Below are 23,611 nucleotides of genomic sequence, written 5' to 3'. Positions count from 1 at the left end.
ACAGGTAACAACGCTATCTGCAACTTTTTCCCATTATTATCTCCGCAGCTCAACCTCTCATATGCAATAATACGCAAGTCTAGTTCGTAAGGGAAATAAAAAACAATATCGTCCGCAGTCTCAGGCCGCCAGACAACAACAAGTTCCAGCCCTAACAATGCGAGGACAACCATACATCGCCTCAATCAGGGAAAACCTGCGGGAAAACGTGCAGCGTTATACATATATCATGCAATCATAGTCCGTAGACAGGGGAATTGGGAAAAGTGGCCAAAGACGGATAGATGGGAAATAGATGAAACAATATGAAACAAACATCATCATAAGCATGACTTCCTCAGAAAGGAAATGATCAGACATGAAAACCAAAACACAAGTCCATCAAATGTTCGTAAAAAAGGTGCGTTCAGGTGTTCAGGCCTCTCATATGTTTCTCTTCCGGTCATTCTGAGGGTCGAAGGCGCAGCTTCGGACCTTCTCAAGCCAATCCAGTTGGAAGTAATGAACGGTGGATATATAAGCCAGGAGACAACAGTGTCTCTCAAATTTGCCGGCTCACCAAGGAGTTACGAAAGACAAACCCAGTGGCTGCTGAAACAATGTGTTGGAGAATTAGAGTGAGGGGTTTGACTGTCTGATCTAATTCTCAATCGCTTGACAGTAGAGTTGGATCTCGCCCACCACCTGGCCTCTTGAAAGCATTTCGCGATGCTGTTCCCGCCATGTCACAAATGCTTCCTGAACATCCTCGTCGCTGTCAATTGACACATAGTCACCATCCTCATCACGGTAACGTAAGCGCACTGTCTTATTGCCAATGGAGCGATCGGTAAACCTGGCGAGTTTGGCGTCAACTCGATCGGTGAGCGTACGGAACATTATGTTGCTGGAAATCACCAATGTCACGTAATTCTCGTCGAAATTGACTTTTGCCTTTAGCTGGGTCGGCATAAACGGCTCCTCCTCAGGCTCATGGCTTAATGGAGACGTTGGTTGATCAGAAGGAGCTGCGCTCGGACGCCCTTCGAAGTATTGTGGCTCGTTAAAGGTATGCTGATGGTGATAATTGGTGGTCCGAATTGGAAGGTTGTGACTTGTCGGAGAGTTACTCTGGCTACGACTAACCGGCGCCTTCATGTTGGCCATGTGTGCGGGAATGGGAGGGACAGGCACATTGTCAACAGTTTGCATAGTATGGGCTCCCATATACCGACGGGCTTCGGGGTTGTGGTTATGGATATCAGGGCTGCTGGCGGAACGCATTCTTTGCGACGCGCCATTCGATGCGTGGTTATTAGCGGACATCGGGGGCAAAGACGGGCGTTGAGTGCTTCGCCCGTTTGGTGGTCCACCGTTGAAATAAGGGTTTGAGTTCGAGCCGTCCCTGGACGTCGCACGCGATAATGCAGGAGCGGTGTATCGGTTATGTTCTTCACTCCAGGTCGTGGCAGGTGTTAGCTGGCGATTATAGGGATACCCGGCTGACTGAGAGCTCGACCTGGTGGAGTTGGGTTCAGTGACGGGGGAGAAGTAAGAGCTGGCATTTCGTTCCGCGGGCGACATACTCCCCGGAGGAAATTGTGTGTGTACTGATAAAGTTGAGTCGGGCATTGCTGGATAGCGGCCTCGACCATTAGTTGAGAGTGGAGGACCAGAGCTGCCGCTTCCCCCCGTCGCTGATCGAGTCCGGAGACTTGTGCTTGAAGCATTCCGACTCATGGGGAATTCGGAAAAGAAGGCTGCTTCTTTTGTGGCCTCTTCCGCATCATACTCTTGTTGGTAGGGGTTCGGAATGTTGGTTGCGTTGTTTGTGAAGTACATGAACTCGGAGTCGGATGTACCCGTGTTGCGGGCGCTGCGTTGCTCTGCCTGAATTTCGCGTTGCGCGTTGATATCTTTGTACCATTTACGCATAATGTCCTCATTCGAATAGCGAATAACAAAGTTATCCACTACCCCAGGGTCCCCCTTCCAGAAGATCTGAATGCGATAAGAGCCTACTAGGAGTCAATACAATGAAAAAAAGGCCGTTATCAGGTGTGGTTTGGCATACCTGGTTTCTGAAGCCAGACGATGTCGGTCACATTTGCCATATATATGCGGCCCTTTAGTTGAAGTCGTGGCTTACCCTTACCGGCATGCGGTTTATCTTTGCTGCCACCGACCAATCTCGATTTTTGTTTATTCGGGTTTATATCCTTGCAGCAAAGGAGGATTCGTTCGAAAAGATATATATGATACTATAGTTGTGGAAACGGGAGGTTAGAAACTTTGTAAGATTTGGCCATATGTGACGATAATCAGGACATGACGAGGCACATCATAAGCGGCACCCAGTGTACAGTGACCGATTGCAAGGACAAATCGTATGGACAAGACTTGCGGATCCAGGATTTTCAAAACAACATGTGATGGAAGTTGTACTAACCTCTCTTTCCGAATCCTTGCCGCTGTCCCCTTTGATGACTGTGAATGTACCGAAACGAAGTAGATCGCCGAATGAATCGATTTTCAGTGCCTTCCAGTCATCAACGCGTTCGTCCAGTTCTCTAAAGGCGGAGGCTAGTTGTTCTTTGTCAATTGCATCGTTGGCGGCATCCAGCACAGTCTGAAGAGACTCGATAGCGCGTGAAATATCGGCTTGAAGATCTGGATCCTCAATTTGCTTGCGCAATTCCTATTGCACAGGCGATCAACAACTGAGACCAATATAATAGCATAGGAGCATATCGAGCTTCGTGAGTACTTACCGAGAGCATTAGGGGATACTTCGTCAAGCGTTGGAACGGCTTAACAAAGAAACCGTTGAGTGTGGCTGGTTGCGCAACCATTTGTTGCAGATCGATAGAGCGCGGAGCTGCTCGGATCTTATCCCACTCCTTGTGGCAGGTCTGATCACATCGCATTTGGTTGGCAATAAACGGTTCGTACTGACGGAAAGCTTCTTCATGCTGGATGAACAACTCGCCCCAGTTCTGCTTCTCCTCTGGTCGAGCGTAGTGTTGTTCAAGCCGAATTAGGAACCGCTGCGCAAAATCAAGCAGGTTATTTAAGTTCAAGAAGATCTGATGACTAGCATCGCCAGTGAGAGCTCCGGTATCCTCCAACTCTTTTTTGAGCGCTTGTAAATTTTGGAGATGGTGCACATAGTCGCGCTCTGTCTCTAGTAACTCCTTTAGGATGTGTTCTCGTTTAGTGAGTTTCCTTCCTTCCGTCGGGGCAGCTGTGCCGGTACCCGATGGCCTCTTTAACTGGCCTTGAATCTCCAGGATGTCTAAGACCCGATTGACCATCTTTATCACTTTGGTGAACCCGATTGTGTTATCGCCGTACAAGTCTGTGATAAGGAAACATTCTTGTTGTGGAAACGCCATTTCCTGTATAGCGGCTTGGAGAAATTTAAAGGTAGCTGCCTTGGGACGTCTAGCTTCAGGGACCTTTGTGGTATCGACTTCGAGTTGCGCGCCTGGGTCGGAGGCGTTGTAGATGGCTAACAGTGGGTATCCATGTCGCAGGAAACTCCAGAGCGAGGCGACGGGGTCGGAGTTTCCCTGTAACCTATCCTCTTCGTCCATCTCCTGCAGATAAGGCTCGAAATTAGGGACTTCTGCGAGTCGCTTCTTGAGGTTGACGCAACTCTGATAGATGCCCTCATTGCCACGGCGGTTGATGATGTTGTCCTCGGCGACGGGGCCGCCGTTCAGGCCAGCGGTGTCGGCCATTGCGACTTCCACCGACTGGTCCCGTGTTGGGGGAGCGGGAGCGGGAGAAAGATGATCGACTAGCGACAGGGGATGAGAGGTTCAAATCTGCACAGCAGACGAAAAAAGGGAGAGAGAGACACTAGTGGCGGCCAGCGAAGGTTGTACGGAAGTTGTTGTCCCGTCAAGCATGGATCACTGAAGAACGCAGCCAGTGGACCGATGCGGGACGGATGGCGCAAGCGAGCAGCTAAGGGAGGATGTGGAGAGAGCGGTGCGGTTGCAGTGGTGGTGGTGGTGGTGGTGTTGGTCACTGCTTTGGTAGTTAACCGCTGTGATTAGCAAATGACAGTGAGTTTGGAGGGGGTTGGAGTTACCTCGGAATCTGAATGAATAAATACGGTCGCAGTTTTGTCTCACCCTTGCTGGCCAGCCCAAGATTGGGAGAAAATTATTGAGGGCGATCCAGAATTAAAGAAGGGCAAGTAGTGTGGGGTTTGCCTGCAGCCAGCCTGAACCCTGAGGGAGATCAGGACAGGAGACGACTACGGGATAAAAAGCTTGGGAAATGGCGACAGAAGATGCACGAGACATTAAATCATTATAGACTGGGCGACATGAAGACGAAAAGACAGAGGAGAGGAGAGGGAAGAGATGGAGAAGCGCCAGGGAGGTGAATTGACCCCGAAGGAGGACAGGATTGCCAACCTGAAATTCCAGGCAGCCCGGGATGTGGTTCTGTTGCCAAATCGGGGCCGGCTTCACGTTGGACAGAGATTAATATTAATTCGATATTATTATGGGTTCCCAGGCTCTGTATATATGCATTTAACGCCCAGGAGATTGGGCAACAGCCACGAGACTGGTTGCTGCAGCACAAGCCTCTCACACACCAAGTGTTTGAGATTTCGACTAGTTCTCCCTCCATCTGCCGACGCTGATCCTGAAGGAGTATACCCACGGACTCTGCGAGTTCGACTTGAATCCCACCCTTCAAAATGTCGGTTTCTGAATTCCTGACGGTCACAAGCACCACGGTCATCAACCACACTCTCTGATACTAATGACTCTCTGGTACTGACAACTCCATATGCTCTTACATTCCCGGGCAGTTTGCGATGCCAGGCAGTGATCTCAAACCCGCGGAGTCAACGGCTGCGAGTAGGAACACTGGAGAAACCTTCAGCTCATGGCGGCATGCATTTCAGAATAAAGGGCAGGGCAATGCAAATTGGCCAGTTTGGCAGTTTCAAGACCAACTCGCGCCGCCATCTGATCAGTCGAGCGTATTAGAAGATAGACAGTCCGACTCAACCACGTCCATGACCCCGAATATATCCGCTGTGCAAGACACTTGACACCCGGGGAGAATGCGAACAGGGCTGGCCTGTCTTTTATATTATAACTGCTAGATTCTTCCAGTAGCGATTCACAGACAACCCGGTCAACTCTCCAATCAATGGGGTTGAATCGAGGGTATAAGCAGCTACCGGGTCCAACTAACACACCGAGAAGTTGGACTTGTGTGGGAGCTGTGTCACTTGGATGACGAGCGAGGGAAATCCAAGCAGTTTAGCGTGAAATCTGTGCCCAAGTCGCATTTGAAGAGGAAGAGATTGTTTGGATAGATAGACCACTAAGAGAAGACCCATGTTCCTCCCCCAAGCCATCAACTCGTCATCCGTTGCATCCACTTCCCTTCCCAAGCGTAGCTCGTCGTTCTGTCTGTTTCATGTGGCTCTCTTCAACCACAACTATCATCCTTGAATCTCCGAGAACATTACCGTCCGAATATTACTCCGCGCTTTCGAGATTCAGAAACGGACGAGGGGTCTACAACATCATCCCACCGCCTTGGGCAGAAGCCGCCAAATCTGCGTCTCTTGGCGGAGGCTCTGGAAGAGTCAGACTGGGACGCTCCACGAACAACGGGACAAACGCGGAGGAACTGAAGGTTGTTTGATCGTCGCGTTTCTTCGATGACAGGAACCCCCATGGACAGCGAAACTGATGCGTCGGAAGCCTCGATTCCTCTCCGTCTCTTCCCTTCCGACCTCACCGCCCCCTCTCTCTCCGCTCCCTTCAAGGTGGACGAAGGCTACTCCGACGATACACGAAGCCAGCCAGACAAAGAGCTTTTGCGTCCTACTTCAGACGATGTAATGTCTATTCCCGATTGGGTTCTTGCTCATAGCGAAGTTGAGAGAGCTGGTGAGTCGTGCTTCCCCAGCCAGTCGCGTGCTCCGATATCAGTATTCACTGCTAACTTACTGCTCTCTAGAAATCGCTTATAACCTCCTGAGCACCTTGCGAACCTCGACTCTCGCCGCAGTGGTGGAACGACTGTCCCCACTACTGCATATGGATCCAGTCCTCAGACTTCCCCCCGAAATCACATCGGAAATCTTTTCCTACCTTGACCCCCAGACTTTGTTGACAGCCTCATTAGCCTCCCATGCTTGGCGAAACCGCGTATTTGACTCTCGCCTCTGGAAGGAACTTTACATTGATGAAGGATGGCGAGTAGATATCGACGCGATTCACGCTTTTGAGCAGGATCACTCGGGTTTCCCGTCGCCCCAGTCTCGAAAGTCGCGGTCAAGGTACGCTGATACGGACTTGGGGGAACCAAAGCAGAAGAAGCGTGTACCTCCTGGATGGCTGGACTCGCGCGTTGACGGGTCGGGCGAGAATGATTCAAATGCTTCGGAACTTAGACAGCAAGGACACACAAAACTAGATACGGAGGGTGACCACCTGATGCGTGACGCAGCAGATGATAGGAGCTCGTTGTTTTCTCGTGGACTCGAGCCTGGAAATAGACATGGGTCTACTCAGGAAACATCACCTCTGAAACCAATTGAAAGACCACGAACTAAGTCTACCAAATCACCTCTTCTCCTTCGAATGCCAAATGGCTCTGCTAAAATCAATTGGCCCCATCTCTACCGACAGCGCCGGCGCTTGGAAGACAATTGGGCTAAAGGGCGGTTCACGAATTTCCAACTCCCGCACCCCGCGCATATGGAAGAGGCCCACCGGGAGTGTGTGTATGCCATCCAGTTCATCGGGAAATGGCTCGTCAGCGGAAGCCGAGACAGGACAGTTCGAGTTTGGGACCTAGATACAAAGAGACTCTGGCACCGACCCCTTCTTGGGCACATGAAATCGGTATTGTGTCTTCAATTCGATCCCCGACCTTCTGAAGATATTATCGTATCCGGCAGCAGCGATAGAACGGTCATCGTATGGCGATTTTCTACAGGGGAGAAGATTCATGAAATTGCACCTGCGCACGATGACTCCGTCTTGAACCTCCGATTTGATCATCGGTATCTTATTACCTGTTCAAAAGACAAGACTATAAAGATTTGGAATCGACAGACTTTGTCGGCGGCCGATGAGGACTATCCTAAAGTTCACCTGGGGTCGGGGGTGAAATATCCGTCATATATTATCGATACACGCGAAATGTCCTCCCCTATTTTAGAGGCTGAGATTGCCAAGGGCCATATCCGTACCTTGGCTCCCTTTTCTCTTCTGATGACGCTGGCAGGACACACCGCTGCTGTCAATGCCATCCAAGTAAATGGTGATGAAATCGTCTCTGCCTCGGGCGACCGGTTAATCAAGATTTGGAATGTCCGCAGTGGCGCCTGTAAGAAAACGCTTATGGGCCATGAGAAGGGTATAGCATGTGTTCAATTCGATAACCAGCGAATTGTCAGCGGAAGCAACGATAATACGGTTCGTATTTTTGATCACACCTCCGGCGCAGAGGTCGCCTGTCTGCATGGGCATGTCAACTTGGTCAGAACCGTCCAGGCCGGCTTTGGTGACCCTCCAGGCTCAGAAGAAGCCCTAAGGCTTGAGGCTCTAGCGGTTGACAGGGACTTTTGGAATGCTCAACGTTCTGGCGAAGCCGTTGATCTAGGGCCCGCTGCGCTTAGACGAGCTGGCCACCAGCAGAATACAGCTGGATCAAGGAACCCACGGGACATCAAAGCATTGGGTGCGCACATTCCGCCTGGGGGAGGTGGAAGCAGATGGGGGAGAATTGTTTCTGGTTCGTACGACGAGTCCATCATTCTCTGGAAAAAGGACACAGAGGGAAAGTGGGTTGTTGGCCAGAGACTGCGACATGCTGATGCCGCTGCACGCGCCTCTTACTCACGCCCTTGTGCTCCTGATGGCAATGCATTTGCGGCCCAGGGTCTTGCTGGGGCGTCACAGCCGTCGTCTTCTGTTCTTACCCCTGGCATACTCTCCAATCAACAAGGAGACTTAAACTCAGATGCGACAGCCGAACCATCGACGATAGCCCAGGAAACCCCAAGCCGACCAAACCCTCCTCGGGGCCCGCCTATCACCAGTATTCTCGCCGCTGCAAGCTTCTACAATGCTCACCCCCGCGTCCTACCTGCTGCTCCAGCTTCTACCCCAACATCCAGAATATTCAAAATCCAATTCGATGCTCGCAAGATCATCTGTGGCAGTCAAGATCCTCGCATCGTGGGATGGGATTTCGTCTGTGATGACGAGGAACTCGAAGAAGCTTGCCAGTTCTTCACCGGCTTATAGCCAGCACAGCCAACTGTCCCTTCTACCTCTACCGTCCTGTGCTGCGCTTGTTTCTATGTCATTCTAATAATAATAATAATGCTTTCACCTTCCTACTCCTGTATCACTCACCAACTCTCCGTTTCCCCCCTTTTTTCATTCTTACTGTTGCGACGTTCACGATTATCCAATATTGATGACTGTTAATCATGACGCTGCATACTGCATACAAAGCAAGCAAAGCAAAATGTCATCCATGGGCTTATGGCCTGAGGCGCGACTGGTTGTTCGCTCGACCTTGCCATTGTTAGTACCTAGCATCTTCTGCATAGACATTTTCGAGGATATCTGCTTAACGAGGTTTTTCTCTGGGAGCTGTATGTGTGTTTGTTCTTTTCTTTCCTTTTTTTGTTGCCTTCTCGTCCCATAACTGATGCATGGATATTGGCGTCATAACATCCGCCCACTTAGCCCTTCCTTTCCTTGTCTTAGCGTACGAGAGACGAATTTTATTCATTTCCCTATTCATAGGTACTCCGAAGTAGAATGGTATCGGATACATCAGTGAAAGATGGATCATGGTTTTATTGAAGATCGGTGGTTAGTTATAGTAGAGAAGTGACTATGAAACAAAGACCCAGTTCTCGCCCAATGTTCTTTAAGTCCAAAGTTTCTTCAATGCCGCTCATTAGCCAAACATGGCCCTTGAGATATAAGTGTAGGTAAAGATAAGGTGTCCCGGATTCCCAAAGGGATATATGCCTGTTGCGCATACCCACAAGCTTCATGGTCTAGATTGGTTTACCAGGAAAAGGGACTATTTGAGTCCGAGCCGGCTGAGACCCATTCGGAATATGATCACGCGCGGTCACATACGTGTCTTGAGTAGTCGTGTTCGTCGTGTGTGGGTTGAGAGCATCTGCTGAATCACAGGCTTCTGATGCATCCCCTTCCGAGCCCCAGCAGCAACAAAATATAGATTTTCCTCGCTTTAAGAGCACCTCCCAGCGGCCTAGTAGATTCGAGTACTTGCTATATTTATTTCTTTCAGGCACCTCAGGGTCTTGTGGACTGGTTGGTGCAGCAGACTGCGTCGGGGCAAGATGGCATGACCCGGCGAGATTCGAGTGGCCTGGCATGACGACTCGCCATGGAGAGTGGGAATCGCGTACTCGAGATACACAAGTATGGTAAGATTCAGGTCTCTTGCCACCGTGGTCTGAGGCAAGCAACGTCGAACTTGGTGCAATTGTGGGTTGTGTCTGTAACGGAGGTTGATTCGCACTCAGCCAATTCAAAGTGGCTTCAGCTGCAGCAGAACAAGGAGATACGCCTTCAGCTGCAGCGTTGTTGTCCCGTATACTCGCACCGTCGGACTGAGCGAAAGGTAGATTTTGCTGATGGAAAGGATGGTCATCTATTTTGCTCAATACATTGGAACCATGGCCACTTTGTCGTTGGGGGAAGCTACCTAGGACAGCAGTCCCATCATCCGCAAATACTCGAGTACGTGGGTGTCGGCCACTCTCAGATGGTGAACGACCCGGGGAACGACCTCTTAGAAGAAGACGAAGTTGGGACACGTTACGATTCTCAATCGGGTGTGGTGCCCCAATTCGAAAGTCGTACGATCTGGCTTCCTCGGTGCCAAAAGACGGAAGGCCTGGAGGCGTGGGTGATCGGACAGGTGGTGGATATTCCGGTAGAGCAGGACTGACTGGCGATTTGATATTTTTCAGCCATTTTGCAAATCGTGAAGGGTCAATCCCTGAACCTTTCTGGACGTTGCTGGGGGCATCTCCACTAGCAGTACTGGGTTCTGACTCTGCGTGGAAAGCCGATAATCTGCCTGGCAAGGGCCATGCCGTTATTTCTCCAGTCGAAGATACCCGAAGTTTATCGGCCAGTAGGTGAGCAGCAGGAGGTCGATGAGGATCCGGTAATGAACCACCAGGTCTATCAAATAACTTTGCATGATCTGTTTCATCAGAGCAAAGCATCGCAATATTGGCTGGATCCATATCTTCAATCGTGTTATTTTTTTGGGGTTGATACTCTGATAGTGCCTCGTTGCCATCATTGCCGGTTGCTATGTGAGCGTTGTATATCGACTCTTCATTGCTCGATTCTAAGACTGACGAGACCGAGTGTTCGCACAGCGAATCATCCTTTATGAATGGTGGCTCAAAAGCTTGGTGTTTTTGATCATCTTCGACTGGATCAAAATCGCGTTCGTGGGCAGCCATGCTGATATTAATCAAAAACTAAAAATGGACACTGCAGGCATCCGCAGAGAGATAACGCGCTATTGTATGAATGCCTGGATAATTCCTGGAGACAGAAGAGAAGGACGGCTGTGTTAGTTCCTGGTGGCTGTCGGCAGTACATAATGGAGTTCACTCATGGCACCTTCCTGTTCGTGTTAGCAACCAAGAGCAGGCAGAGAAAATATACCTAGGTGCAATTTAATGACAATAAGCTGTTGCAAGCTATTCGATTATATGCTGATAGTCTTGACAAGTCGAATTTTATGATACATATTTCTCAAGCGTGATATGTGCAAGTCCCGACAAAGATAGGCACCGAGATGAAAATACATCCAAGCCCTAAGGCGAGGCGAATTAAGAAACAAACATTAATATATACAAGAAAGGTACTGATATATCCAAAGTGGACTCTCATCCAAAACACGGCTTCACCGGATGTCTTTGACCCGATGTCGCCCGCTCATGAGCTGGCTTGCCTTGCTATCTCCATCCCCCATAGCTATGCTAGTTGCTGTTGTTGCTGGAAACAAGCTAGTTGCCAGCGATTCCCCGGAAGCGGCGGACAAGCTCTCGACAAGGCTGAAAAGATGGTGATAGAGGGCGAAAAAAATAATCGTGGGAAGAAGGGCGTAAAAAAGAAAATGTGAAGGGGGAATGTGTTCATCATAATGCCGTTGCCGTTTGGCTGAGGTTCGATTTGCCGCTCAGGTTCGCTTGCTCCTTTTTCAGATCCCGTAATATGGCTTCAAGTTTCTTGCGCTCCTCTTGCTCGGCCTGTTCTCAGGTTAGCGCTATCTGAAAATGGCATATTATTAAGTAAAAAATATGGCCCACCTTCAGTATCTTCATGTTTTCAGCGCGGGTATCACGCATCATCTTCTTGAATTCGTTCTTTAGCACCATTGTGGATGTTGTCTCATAAGGACCATCTCGTCCCATGGACGAAGCACTGTTGTTGGAGCCCATCCAGCTAATCCGCTCCTCATTGAGTTGAGTCTCCAGCTGCTCACAACGATCGCGAAGGCTATCAATGATGCCCTCAAACCTCTCGCGCTCCTTCTCGAACTCAATACTTGCCTTGGTCATGGCCTCGTAATCATCAACAGTCTCGCGAAGTTCCTTTTCGAGCGTTTCAACACGAGTTTGAACGTCGCCGCTTCCGGGCTTCCCGGCTTTGAGACCAGCAAGCTCTTCGGCCATTTCGAAATTCCTGGCCTTCAACTCATCGAGTTCCAGGAAAAGCGCAGGGTCAGCGGCAGCTTCAGCAGCCCGTTGCGCACGTGTTCCATAGGCACCATCAAGCTCCGCTTTGACCATAGTGAGTTCTGTTTGGGCCCTTACAACTTCACCCTCTAGGTCGGTCAGTTCTTTTTGCAGGCTGGTCGATTTCTCTTCTGCCTCGCTGCGTGCTTCTGTTGCTTCTCTCAGTTGGGATTCTAGTTGCTCTCGCAGCTCATTCATTGACTCTTCCAGTCGGGTAATTTCCGCGTCGGCTTGTGCCCGCATATCGGTTGCTTCCTTGACTCGAATGTCTGCGTCATGACGAATTTGGCGGATTGTCTCCTCCATGTGCGAGACTTGTTGCTCAGCGCTCTCACGCGACTCTGTGGAGTCCTGAAGTTGGCCCACCACTCCTTGTAAGCGAGCGACTTCTCCCTCCACACGGACCCGGGCAGCATGATGCTCATCCTTCTCGTGTTGGATCTCCTGGATAATATTCTGAAGGCGTGTGACTTCGGCTTCCGCATATTCATGAGATTCGTTCCCAGAATCGTGGAGTCCCCTGCTGTTTTGATTACCCCCAGATTCTGATAACTCCCGTCGCACATCCTCTAATTCTCTCATTGTCAAGTCGTAGTCTTCCTTTGATTTCTGGCCGTGATGTTCAGCAGCTTCAAGTTCTTTGCGGACAGTAGCTAACTCTTCAATTAGGTCGGAGATTTTGGCGTCCCGTTCTGCATCAGACTTGGAATTGAGTTCTCGCTGCTGCTGGATCTGGGTCGTAAGAATGCCCTTTTGCTCAAGTAACTTGTCAACTCTGCTCTCCAGCCCATGTATCCCGACACTAAGATATGTAAGGTGCTCGGCAAGATCGGCCCCTGAGGAATCAGGAGCCGGAGGTAGTGTTTGAGCGCGAGGCAGCCCTGGGTTTTCCATGATAGTGACCAATTGTGTCTCCATCTCCACCAACTGCTGTTCGCTGACACGATCCAACTCTTGGCTGGGCATATCGGCCTTGGGCTTGGAGCCGAGAACACCAAGTCCATTCTCAATGTATTGAGTATGAGCATCCACTATTGCTGAGAGATCAACCGGACCGTCGCTACTTGATGTTTGTGGAATTTGAGGATGTTCACTGTTCGGATCCGATTGCAGCAACATATTTCGTAATCGGCTACTCAGCGACTCTAGTTTTCTTTCCGTTTGCTGAATGGTATCATGCGCCAAACCGTCAGGTTGTGCTGCTCGTGCTCCGTAGTTACCAGCTCCATCCACATGGTCTGAGGATTTATACAAGCTCCGATCATCGAAATCGTCCACTGTGTTGTTGCTAGAGAGGCTCTCCGGAGTGTGTGGGATGCCGTTCTTCAGATTCTTCTTCAAGCCCTTGTGTGTTAATTGTAAAACTCCAGCAGTGTGTTCGAGTAATCTCTTCTGTATTTCTTGTACTCTGCGTTCGGAGTACCAAATCTCCGTAGACAGCTCCTCACATTTTCGAGTGCTGGCTGCGAGTTCCTCACTCGTTTTCTTCGTATCTGTCTCATTTCGTCCTGGCCCGTCGGAATCATGATCATCATGGCCTTGATTGTGTAGTCGGCTTAGTGACATGGCCGCGTCGCGAAGTTTTAATTCCAGCGTCAATTTTCGTTTCGTAGCGTTCGTACGGCTGGACAAGACTCGAAGCTCCTTCTTCAACCCCTCAACTTCCTCCACCGACAAAATTTCGTAATTCATGCTATCGCCCATGGCAGTTTCGGTAAGTAGATACATGGCGACCGGGTCATTGGCGCTAGGTGGAATTGAGCGGCGGGGATGCGAGGTCGAGTTCATCTTGAGGGGCGGAAGCCTGGAATCAGCTGTTTTCTGGTCAAGAATATTAATGCAGAACTACATACCGGGTCATACGGTGACTTCTCGGTCTTATTCGGCCCCAGAGCATCACGATAGCCGTCCAGGAGAACCTTGGTTGGGGGCGGTTGGGGCGTGCCGTATGAGGCGGCTGAGAAATGCCTTGGGTCGCCATAGGACGATTGGCTGGACCGAAAATCGAGGCCGTTCATGATAGCGACGGAGGCAAATAGTCGTAGGGATATTGTTCGGTATCAAAAAAAAGCGTGATAGATCTAATAAGCAGTATGCATTCTCGGAAGCCTGCGGTCTACCGCCAGGGGAACGGGGTCGGACTCGTGGGTCGTCGAGCGACGATAAATAGAAAAGCACTGCAATGATAAACAAGAAAAGAAGAGGAGACTTGACCGCATAAAAGAAGGAAGGGTCAATAAGAGAACTACGGAAAGAAATGCAGTGTCCGGTTAGGAGAGGATGGGAGGAATTGGGAGATCAGATTGGCGCCAGTCACGAGAGGATCTGCAGTGTCCAAAAGGCGGCTGGCCAAGGCTGGTGAACGCCAGGAACAAAGAGATCCATCAGAATTGCGGAGGCATTGTTTCTCTGCAGTTCGCAGCTGTTCATCAGAAATTTGACCGACTGTGGACAGCCATCCGATGCATAACATACCGTAGTAAGCATCGGCAGGATGCATGACTGGTAAAAGGCTGTGGGTTGTGGTAAGCGCCTTGCTCCTGAACGGTCAACACCAAAGCGTGCAGGGCCAGAGTCCTTGCTGCGGAATATTTTTGTACATACAATTAAACTCTAGATATACAATTTCAAGCCTCCACCCCCGCAAGGACAGGATTCTTGAACTGGAGAATTTTAATTCAAGGGTGGAATGTGAGTGCGGAGAGACCCATCAATAAACATATGACAATGTTAATAAGTGAAACGCGACGAACCTCGGACCCTTAATGCGCGATGGAATTGGTCTCATGGCGAAACCAGACCCTGGCCTAGCTCTTATCGCTTAACAGGCCTAAAAAATGATATATCAATGATCGAATCCGGTCGCAGGGACGGTTTGATCCGACGTTGAATTTCTCCGTATCCTCCTCCCATATCACATCGCCCCGGCCAACCCCTCACAATGGCCACCGATGCGCATGCAACCAGCACCGCTGACCTGCCCCCATCAGGACCAGTCTATAAGGTCTACAAGCGGCGATTCTGGGGGTTGGCGCAGCTGGTCTTGCTGAATATTATGGTTAGCTGGGATGTACGTTTTTTTCGCTGTGGACCCCAACCTAGAAATCTGTATAGACCACGCGCTGACCCTCGCAGTGGTTAACGTTTTCCGCCATTTCAACGACCGCTGCAGAGTATTACGACGTCTCCGAGAGCGCCATTAATTGGATGAGTACTGGTTATCTATTTGCATTCTGTGTTTCGAGTCCGTAAGTGCCCGCCTAGGCGTTCTCATCACTGTAAATGCGCTAAAGACATGTTTCCCAACTTAGCGTCGTTATATACACTCTCAACAAAGGCGGCCCCAGGCCAGCCATTATTGTTACTTCTTCACTTCTCCTTGTTGGAAACTGGATCCGCTATGCTGGAGCCAAGGCACAGGGGGGAATTTTTGGCGTTTCCATGTTCGGCCAGATCCTGATCGGCCTGGCACAACCGTTCTGTCTCAGCGCTCCAACTAGATATAGCGATCTCTGGTTCTCAGATCGAGGGAGGACCAGTGCAACCGCCGTGGCAACTTTAGCAAACCCGCTGGGTGCTGCTCTCGGCCAGTTGATCAACTCATTTTGGGCAACTAAACCCAGTGAGGTTCCGGACATGGTTTTATGGATCTCGGTCATGGTAAGAATACAAAACACATCAGACGGAAGAGGATGTCGTCTAACTCGATTGACAGGCAACAGTTGCATCGCTTCCATCATTTTTCATCCCAGCGCAACCACCAACACCACCCAGCGCATCATCTGCTGCGGATAGAACACCTCTCCTCCCGGCCATCTCGCAAATGCTCCGGACGCTTGAATTCTGGCTCATTTTAATCCCCTTCGGTGTCTATGTTGGTTTCTTCAACAGCGTATCCTCGCTGTTAAACCAAATCCTTTCCCCGTATGATTTCACTGAAACCGACGCCGGCATCGCAGGCGGGATCCTTATCGTCGTTGGACTCATATCCTCTGCCATCCTCTCTCCCATCACAGATCGCTACAAGCACTACCTCGGCCTGATCCGCACCCTCGTCCCCATCATCACAATCTCCTACATCGCACTTATCTTCGCACCCCCGAGTCCCGCAGGCATTGCTCCGTCATACGTCATAATGGCCATCCTAGGCGCATCCTCCTTCGGTCTCCTCCCCGTCGCCCTTGAATACCTCGTCGAAATCACATACCCTTTTTCTCCAGAGATTGGGAGCACGATATGCTGGACCTCCGGCCAGTTACTCGGCGCGATTTTCATCCTCGTCCAGGATGCGCTTAAGGCTGGACCTAGCGGTGACCCGCCGCTGAATATGCGTAATGCACTGATCTTTTCTGCAGTGGTTGCTTCTGTGGCTGCGCCATTCCCGATATGCATTGGGTTGTTTGGACGTGATGTTAGGAGGCGACGTTTGGACTTTGACAGAGGGGTGAATTTAGATCAGGCGCAGGCGCAGGCGCAGGCGGAACGTATTGAAAGCGTTCGTAGCGGTGGCGACAATGGCGGATCCGCAGATGCAGGCATTGAAACCAGCAAGTCGAGATTCGACCTTGGTGTGAAGCTTCCCTGGGGAAAGAACTGATACCATCTGATGCCTGCGGGTAGTTAGTATTATCTTTAGCCGTGTTCTTATTGGTATAGCGAGCTACGGGCGCAAAATACCCACCTTGTATACATGACCATATAATATGTCCTAGATCCCTAGCTGGCACTTGCTTGAAGTGTCTTGTGTACGGAGGTTAGCGTATAACAGTGCAGGTAGCCGACAAATATTTCGAGTAAATGATGGCAGTACGCTACACTACGGATTCGAGTACGAAGATAGTAGGCATATAAATAGACTCCCACTGACAACATATGCACTCAAGATTTGCATGAAATGAGTCTGGTGTCTCCGTGGCTTTCTAGCTGCATTATGATTTAGAACTACACAAGCATAGTAAAGTATGTCTAGAGAGAAGTAGCATTTATCTAAAACACAAGTTGATATAAAAAGGCGGAGACCAGCTATCTGTACATACACATTAAAGGACAATATTCGTATTATCCTTCAACCTCTAAGCGCAAAAATCGACATGCAATGATACAGTATCCCAATCCCAGGTGCAGTAAAGTTACTGCTGACTTTTATAGTTGAATGCGTCCCGGATGGTGTCGTTGGTTGGCATCTCGTTAATCCGGCAGTGGAACCGGGGTCGGGGATCGTTTCAGCGTTGTCTCCTTTATTTGAGAGCCTTCCAGAGCTTGGGAGCAGCGCAGGCGTTGGCACAGTGGACGAGGTGGAAGACTGTTGATGAAAGTGTGAGGTTAGTTGCGATTGAACGGCACATCGTATAGGAATGGTGATAGTTTAATCCTCTGGATAGTATTGCACTGACATTCTTCGACACAGTCCTCCTTGGGACCCTTGTAGTCCTCGTCCTCCTGCTGCGAGGTTACGCGCTCGACGCACTCGTCGTAGTGGTGCTTGTAGGGGGCACACTGAGCGGAGTTGGCACATTCTATAAAATATAGTGTTAGCGAGTGTTAAGATTTTGAAGAACCTTCGAGGACTGGGAGAGAAATCCCGTTGACAATTGCCCATAAGACGCGATTGTATGTATCGCTGAGTCAAGCGGTAACCCGGAACCCGAAAAGGACGCGACATAATAAGGAAACCAAGCGACGGAATAATTCAATAATTTAATTGGCACTTACCCTCCTCCAACTTAGGCTTGACATCCTCGGGCTCCTCCTCTTCTTCTTCCTCCTCTTCCTCCTCTTCTTCCTCTCCCTCTCCCTCTTCCTCAGCGTCTTCACCCTTCTCCTCGGAGCCCTCCTCGGAGCTCTCCTCGGGGGTGTCCTCAGCATCGGCGGATTCCTCGCTGGCGGTTTCGTCGGCCTTCGCATCGGACTCAGCCTCGGGGGCGCTGGGCTCCTCAGCGGTTTCGGCGGGAGCCTCAGCCTGGGCCTCGGGGAAGCCCCAGGAGGACATCACATCGGAGAAAAAGTCGGTGAAACCCATCTTGAACCGTCTTGGGGTGTCAATTGATGAGACTGGAAGGTCTGGGGTCCAGAGGGTGACGGGTGGGCGGTGGGTGCACGGTAACGAGCGAGGTTGATGAGGTTTGGTGGTTTTCACGAAGCTTTGGTGTCCGTCTCCCGTCCAAGGAAAATCGGAACACCCCGGCCACTGGCGACTGGGCAATTATTATCGCCCTGCCACGTGATTGGTCGACGCTTCTGGTCACTGCGAACATCACCGAGACGGGCATCGTACGGTCCCTAGGGATCTTGAATTTAATTGAAGAATTGTAATCTCAAAAGTTATTATCATTTCTATAAACTAGTACAGTTTGTAATTGCTCTGTCGGCTGAAAATGAATCAAAAGAGGCGCGCATTTTGCCGCTAAATCTGCTTTACAAAGTGAAGGGGTTAAAGGAAATGAGGAACAGGAATCGTTTAGATCGAGTACAACGGAGACAAAACCTTCATGTCTTTGCCGCCGCTTGCCAAGTATCAGCTTGCACGGCGCAATCTCTCTTCCAGTTCGTTGGCGACGCTCTGTTGCTGCACTTCTTCATAATCTGGTGGTGGCTCTTGAGGTTCGGCGCTGGCCTCTGAAGGGCTTTGGCGAAGTTCTCGTCGACTGACATCTTCGTCATTAACAGTCAAGCCACCCTGGGGAGCAGAATACGCGGGTAGTTCTTCAAGGTGGACACCGGACATGTTGACATTGCTAGCTCCTCGGCCACTTTCACGGGAGATTTCAACTGCTTGCTGAAGGCGCTCCTTGATCGTTTCAAACTGACCGTGGAAATCGAACGCTCCTCCTTCTTTGAATGTGACTTTCAAATGTACCGCTACTAGCGACGGGGCAATCCCGCCTCCTGGCACCGGCTGAACAACCGCATTCCATGCATTGGGTCCAAAGAATGGAGATGAAACATGAGTGTCGTGTAAGTTAAGAAGGGGCGCTGAAAATGACTCCAGTTCATCTGACCGTTGAGCTGGAATATAAACAACCTGGATGACTAGTGTTAATAGAGTACTTCCAAGCAAACAGAACAAGGATCAAGGAGATGGAAAGAGAATTACCCTTTGATTTGTAAGGTAGACTTGGCCAGCACTGCTCTGTAGTGAAAACGAGTCTGAGCCGGTATAGGATGGAGGCGGTTGTAAAGCGAAGCTTGTGCGAGGGGGAGATGTGTATAGCAACTTCTCATTCGGTAGATGGACAAAGCCTTTACGCTCGTCGAGCATCACCCAACTGTTCCTTCAGTTAGAATATGTCATGTATTTACATGAAGACCATAGAAAATGATGGGAGGGCTGGAATGACTGTTGTTTCCAGTCTAGATTATCCCACCCGCAGCTTAATTGTAACCGAAACGAGCCAGTTACGGCGGGGGCCAAAATTGTGATCAAGGAACGAGGCAATCTGGAGGGTCTAGGAAGAGTAGGGGAGTGGGGCCCATCCACATACTTGATCGACATCTTTCGGTAGAAACTGTGAGAACTGACACTGGATATAACCAGAAAGCGAGACTCTGGATGTCCGGGATATCAAACCAGTATGGGAGACGCTAAGCGGGGAGTGTGTTTATCGAGAACTGAGCGGGCTAATGAAGATGCGGTACGTAACGGTCTGGAACGGGCCGGCAGTCGCAGTTTGTCGGTTGGATTTCGAGGATTCGAGGGCCCCAACGCTTGGGCTTTTTCGCCTTTCTGTTTTTGTGCTTTGAACGTGCCTCTGAGATGGGGATGACAAGAATTCTCTGTGAACACTTCAAACCCAGGTCGCAACAATCTTCTCCGCGGTACTTCAGGCGCCGCTTAAAGTTACCGCATACGTAATAACGGTACTGTGATCCCGCCAGTTGCCTCAGGCAAACACTTCAGGGAATGTCGTTTGATTCCACACCATTGATCGATATTTATCGTTCTTACGAGGTAATACTACTACATAGTTAGCATTTCATTGCCAGCCTAAGATAATACAACTTTTGAGTCACTATCACTGGACACCACGGGAGGATTTTCGCTGTCTAGCATTCATGAACCAGCAGCGTCAAGGCAGGCGATAACATGGTGGTGATTTAACATGGCTTGCACCCTCGGAGTTGACCATACAGCATGTCAGTGCCATAGAGGGACTCGCCCTAGATAAAAGAGGGGTTGCATGCCCCAGTCACCATGAGAGATATCTGCCAATGCGCCGCCATTTCTCAAAGGACATTCGTGCTGGTGGTAAGACGTTAGCGGGTCCCTGTGGCCATAATGTTCGTTCCTTTTACGAACTCTCTCTTCATCCTTGGACTCGTCGTAACAGCTGATATTTGCGAACGATCATGCCTGCGCTATGCATGGAGACGTTCCTTGGTAAAACCAATGGCGGGACTGCTATTCTGGTGATGGCGAGAGTTTATTTTGAGAGTTTAAATCCACAAAGGTCCCCTGATAGAGTTCATGTCAATGGGTTCTACCGTTCTGGTAGGTTCTTTATGGTTCGATCAGGATGACATTGACCCCCACGGCCACGGTTGTAAAGTACATCATGAAAGCAGCTTTACCTGTCTCGGAGTATTGAAGCGTCACCATGACTGTGGATACGGTCTACTAGGCTTATGTAGAATTCGAAAAATGTTTAGTTATATATTTCTTGTCGACGACATGAGGAAAAGAAATGGCGCGTTTGTGGCTGGGAAAACCGTTGAAGATGGATGCAACATTGGCTATCTATCAGTTCCTGAGCTGGCTGATATGTATTGGTATTACCACCGACGATTACCCCACCATTGAAAAAATTACCGCCTTCCGTCGCATCCAGACTCGAGGAATCCCAACCTTAGCACCGTCACGTCACATGCGCTACTGTCGTCCAAGATCTGTTGAGGCCAGCCTGCTGTTCGTCTTTTGTCCATACGAGACATAGCTCTTTTGACGCCAGAAACGCTTCCCAAGCTTCCTGATCTGTTCTACACAGCTTTGGCTGAGCTGTTTACAGGGGCAGGATATGCGGTCTCGGCTTTCCTTCTTCACGCGTGCTTCTTACGGAAACTGGAACTGAAATACGTTAAACCTGGTCGACGTCGCTGGCAGGCAAAGAGCTTCGGATGATCTCGTCTCCCGTGTTTTCTATATAATACTCGAGTTTACACATCGCTTGTCTTGAGAATTGTTAACCCAATTCCCTTGACGTCATGGCGAGGAAGCCATACATCCCGCCCTTGGTTGGGTGGTTATACGATCTTGTGCTATGGACGTTCTCAGTGCTCGTTGATCTCTTCTTCCGGGAGGTCCATCCGCGTGGTTCATGGAAGATCCCTCGACGGGGCCCAATGATCATTGTTGCTGCCCCTCATGCTAATCAGGTACAGCATACCTAGTATATCACTTCTCTGATACTGTTCTTACAATGGCTGAATTGTTATAGTTCGTCGATTCCTTGATCCTTATGCGTGTTCTGCGCACCGAGGCGCACCGTCGAATCTCGTTCCTGATTGCAGAGAAATCGTTTCGCCGCAAGTTCATCGGGCTTTTGGCGAGGGGCATAGGAACTGTGCCCGTGTCTCGAGCAATGGACATGATGAAACCTGGCCAGGGTACCGTGTATCTCCCAGACCCGATCAACCAACCTACTCTGTTGCGTGGCGTTGGAACAAATTTCGAAGGTCCAGGCTTCGAGAGGGACGGCACGATCGCACTTCCCACCATCAATGGAACTTCGCATAACGCGAACATCGCTGAGATTCGCGGTCCAGAGGAACTAATTCTCAAGAAACCATTCGGCCACAAGGATGCGCTGTTCCAGTTGACGGGTCGGAACGATATTACAGACGATGGAAAGTTCTCTGGGGAAGTATCCGACAAAGACCGCGCCGATTTCAATGGGTCCAAATTCAAGGCGGCGCCCCATGTGGATCAGAGTGCAGTGTATGATGCGGTGTTTGGAAGGCTCCTTGGAGGCGGCTGTATCGGTATCTTCCCAGAGGGAGGTAGCCACGACCGCTCCGATTTACTTCCCTTGAAGCGTAATTTGCCCCCCATTTCCATACAAAATAGAGCGGTAACTGACCCCCGATTGCAGCTGGTGTGGCCCTCATGGCTCTCGGTACGTTAGCGGAGAACCCTGACTGTGGGTTGAAGATTGTGCCGTGCGGAATGAACTATTTCCACGCTCACAAATTTCGGTCGAGAGCGGTGATTGAATTCGGAACTCCTCTTGAGGTTCCAAGAGAGTTAGTAGAAATGTATAAGAACGGTGACAGAAGAGGTGCTGTGGGTCCTTTATTGGATATGATATACCAGAGTCTCGTGTCAGTGACCGTAGCCAGTCCTGATTACGAGACACTGATGGTTAGTTTAGTCCCTTTAACTGTGGTCGAAACTAGGGCTAACCAAGCTTCAGGTCATCCAAGCTGCGCGTCGTCTGTACAACATCAAAGGGAAGAAATTGCCTCTTCCAATGGTCGTTGAACTCAACCGCCGTCTCGTTAAGGGCTATTCCCATTTCAAAGATGACCCGCGGATTATCAGTCTTAAAAAGTCGATCGCGGACTATAACAAAGAATTGCGTCTATTGGGGATCCGTGACCACCAGGTTGATTATGCGAAGTTCTCATCCATCAAGGTGATTGCGACACTGATATATCGCCTGGGTAAATTAGTTCTTCTCACTATTGGGACCTTACCTGGGCTTCTTCTCTTTACCCCTGTTTTCATCACGACCAAGTTGATTTCAAACAAGAAATCGAAAGAAGCACTGGCTGCTTCAACGGTCAAGCTTCAAGGCCGTGACGTTATGGCAACTTGGAAACTCCTCGTTGCTCTCGCATTTGCCCCAGCTCTTTACGCCTTTTATACCATAACCTTTACCTATTGGGCCTATCGTAACCGCATTAACGGTTACGTTCCTGAATCCGTACCTCTCTGGACATTTATACCTATTGGCATGGTCCTATTTCCGACCATTACGTTCGCCGCACTGCGCATCGGGGAGATTGGCATGGATATTGTCAAATCCTTGCGCCCATTGTTGTTGTCGCTTAACCCGTCGTCGGCCAACACGTTGGTCAAACTGCGCTTACGACGCGCTGCGCTCGCTAAACAGGTCACGGACACCATCAACACACTTGGCCCTGAATTATTCCCGGACTTTGATGCTGCAAGGATCGTGACGGACCCTTTCCGCGAGCTCAACCGGCAAGCCTCAACTCTAGAAAACGGACAAGCACCAAGCGTGGAGATCAGGAGGGCGAGCACAACAAACTTCGACGAAGGCTCAGCTTCCCAAGAACCACTTCCTCGGAACGAATCCTTCCACAACCTTGCGAACTTTGGCTTTTTCTCGACCCGACCCTCGAGCCGGAATCGTAGCCGCAGCAACAGTCGCAGTAGCTCGTTTGGAGGGTTACCGGGCACATCAGGCCAGCAGCTGAAACCTCTCAGCCAGCTCACAGCCAAAGATGGACTTGATGAGGTGAGTTTCAAGATTCGTGATGCAATGCGCGAACGGGGAGAGCGACGTCGGCGAAGTGAAGATAATAGCAGTTGGGACATGGCCAGCTCTGGGCCCGGGACGCCGCACAGCGAAGAGAACCGGAAGGATATATAACAAATTGTTCGTGCTATAAAATGAGGCTCTGAGAGGGCCATACTGCCTGTAATGACAGCGGCGGAGTTGGGGGTTTTTCATATCTTCCTGTATTTCCAGTTCGTACCATGTACCTAATATGGATGTCCGTAGCAAATGAGACGGTTTTGATGACAGACCTCTTTTCATGGGCGGCAATATGAGTAATGAATATGCACAACCTGAAATA

General features: G+C 50.0%; 8 protein-coding genes across 8 annotated transcripts; 3 read left to right on the top strand and 5 right to left on the bottom strand.

Moving 5' to 3' along the window:
- Positions 1-639: 639 nt before the first annotated feature.
- Positions 640-3,722, bottom strand: ASPSYDRAFT_88437 (Rho family guanine nucleotide exchange factor CDC24; the record flags this gene model as incomplete). Its single annotated transcript, XM_040852006.1, has 4 exons — positions 640-1,997; positions 2,054-2,240; positions 2,429-2,677; positions 2,751-3,722. The coding sequence occupies 4 exons, from the start codon at positions 3,720-3,722 to the stop codon at positions 640-642; spliced, it is 2,766 nt and encodes a 921-aa protein (XP_040703326.1).
- Positions 3,723-5,695: 1,973 nt separating this feature from the next.
- Positions 5,696-8,282, top strand: ASPSYDRAFT_57100 (F-box and WD domain protein; the record flags this gene model as incomplete). Its single annotated transcript, XM_040849319.1, has 2 exons — positions 5,696-5,912; positions 5,983-8,282. 2 exons carry the CDS (start codon positions 5,696-5,698, stop codon positions 8,280-8,282), a joined length of 2,517 nt encoding a protein of 838 aa, XP_040703325.1.
- A 770-nt stretch (positions 8,283-9,052) lies between these two features.
- On the bottom strand, positions 9,053-10,507 carry ASPSYDRAFT_30378 (uncharacterized protein; the record flags this gene model as incomplete). The annotated part of the gene is made up of 1 exon (XM_040844775.1): positions 9,053-10,507. One exon carries the CDS (start codon positions 10,505-10,507, stop codon positions 9,053-9,055), a length of 1,455 nt encoding a protein of 484 aa, XP_040703324.1.
- A 400-nt stretch (positions 10,508-10,907) lies between these two features.
- On the bottom strand, positions 10,908-13,922 carry ASPSYDRAFT_873349 (involucrin repeat protein). Its single transcript, XM_040851821.1, has 2 exons — positions 13,645-13,922; positions 10,908-13,579 (listed from the first exon to the last, which is right to left on the bottom strand). Exons 1-2 carry the CDS (start codon positions 13,807-13,809, stop codon positions 11,309-11,311), a joined length of 2,436 nt encoding a protein of 811 aa, XP_040703323.1. The 5' UTR covers positions 13,810-13,922; the 3' UTR covers positions 10,908-11,308.
- Positions 13,923-14,732: 810 nt separating this feature from the next.
- On the top strand, positions 14,733-16,388 carry ASPSYDRAFT_149525 (putative cell surface receptor/MFS transporter (FLVCR); the record flags this gene model as incomplete). The annotated part of the gene is made up of 4 exons (XM_040841917.1): positions 14,733-14,861; positions 14,927-15,039; positions 15,103-15,451; positions 15,507-16,388. 4 exons carry the CDS (start codon positions 14,733-14,735, stop codon positions 16,386-16,388), a joined length of 1,473 nt encoding a protein of 490 aa, XP_040703322.1.
- Positions 16,389-17,007: 619 nt separating this feature from the next.
- On the bottom strand, positions 17,008-17,305 carry ASPSYDRAFT_43866 (uncharacterized protein; the record flags this gene model as incomplete). Its single annotated transcript, XM_040846751.1, has 1 exon — positions 17,008-17,305. A coding segment is annotated over one exon (192 nt), but the record flags the coding sequence as incomplete, so codon positions are not given.
- Positions 17,306-18,305: 1,000 nt separating this feature from the next.
- Positions 18,306-19,283, bottom strand: ASPSYDRAFT_57096 (uncharacterized protein; the record flags this gene model as incomplete). Its single annotated transcript, XM_040849318.1, has 3 exons — positions 18,306-18,812; positions 18,885-19,056; positions 19,273-19,283. 3 exons carry the CDS (start codon positions 19,281-19,283, stop codon positions 18,306-18,308), a joined length of 690 nt encoding a protein of 229 aa, XP_040703320.1.
- A 1,706-nt stretch (positions 19,284-20,989) lies between these two features.
- ASPSYDRAFT_88430 (putative glycerol-3-phosphate acyltransferase Sct1) lies at positions 20,990-23,403 on the top strand (the record flags this gene model as incomplete). The annotated part of the gene is made up of 4 exons (XM_040852005.1): positions 20,990-21,160; positions 21,223-21,820; positions 21,877-22,145; positions 22,198-23,403. 4 exons carry the CDS (start codon positions 20,990-20,992, stop codon positions 23,401-23,403), a joined length of 2,244 nt encoding a protein of 747 aa, XP_040703319.1.
- Between the last annotated feature and the right edge of the window lie 208 nt (positions 23,404-23,611).

The sequence above is a fragment of the Aspergillus sydowii genome, assembly GCF_001890705.1.
Source record: "Aspergillus sydowii CBS 593.65 unplaced genomic scaffold ASPSYscaffold_4, whole genome shotgun sequence".
NCBI lineage: Eukaryota > Fungi > Ascomycota > Eurotiomycetes > Eurotiales > Aspergillaceae > Aspergillus > Aspergillus sydowii.
The sequence above is the reverse complement of the archived record's forward strand: the minus strand, read 5'-3'. Positions and strand labels throughout refer to the sequence as shown.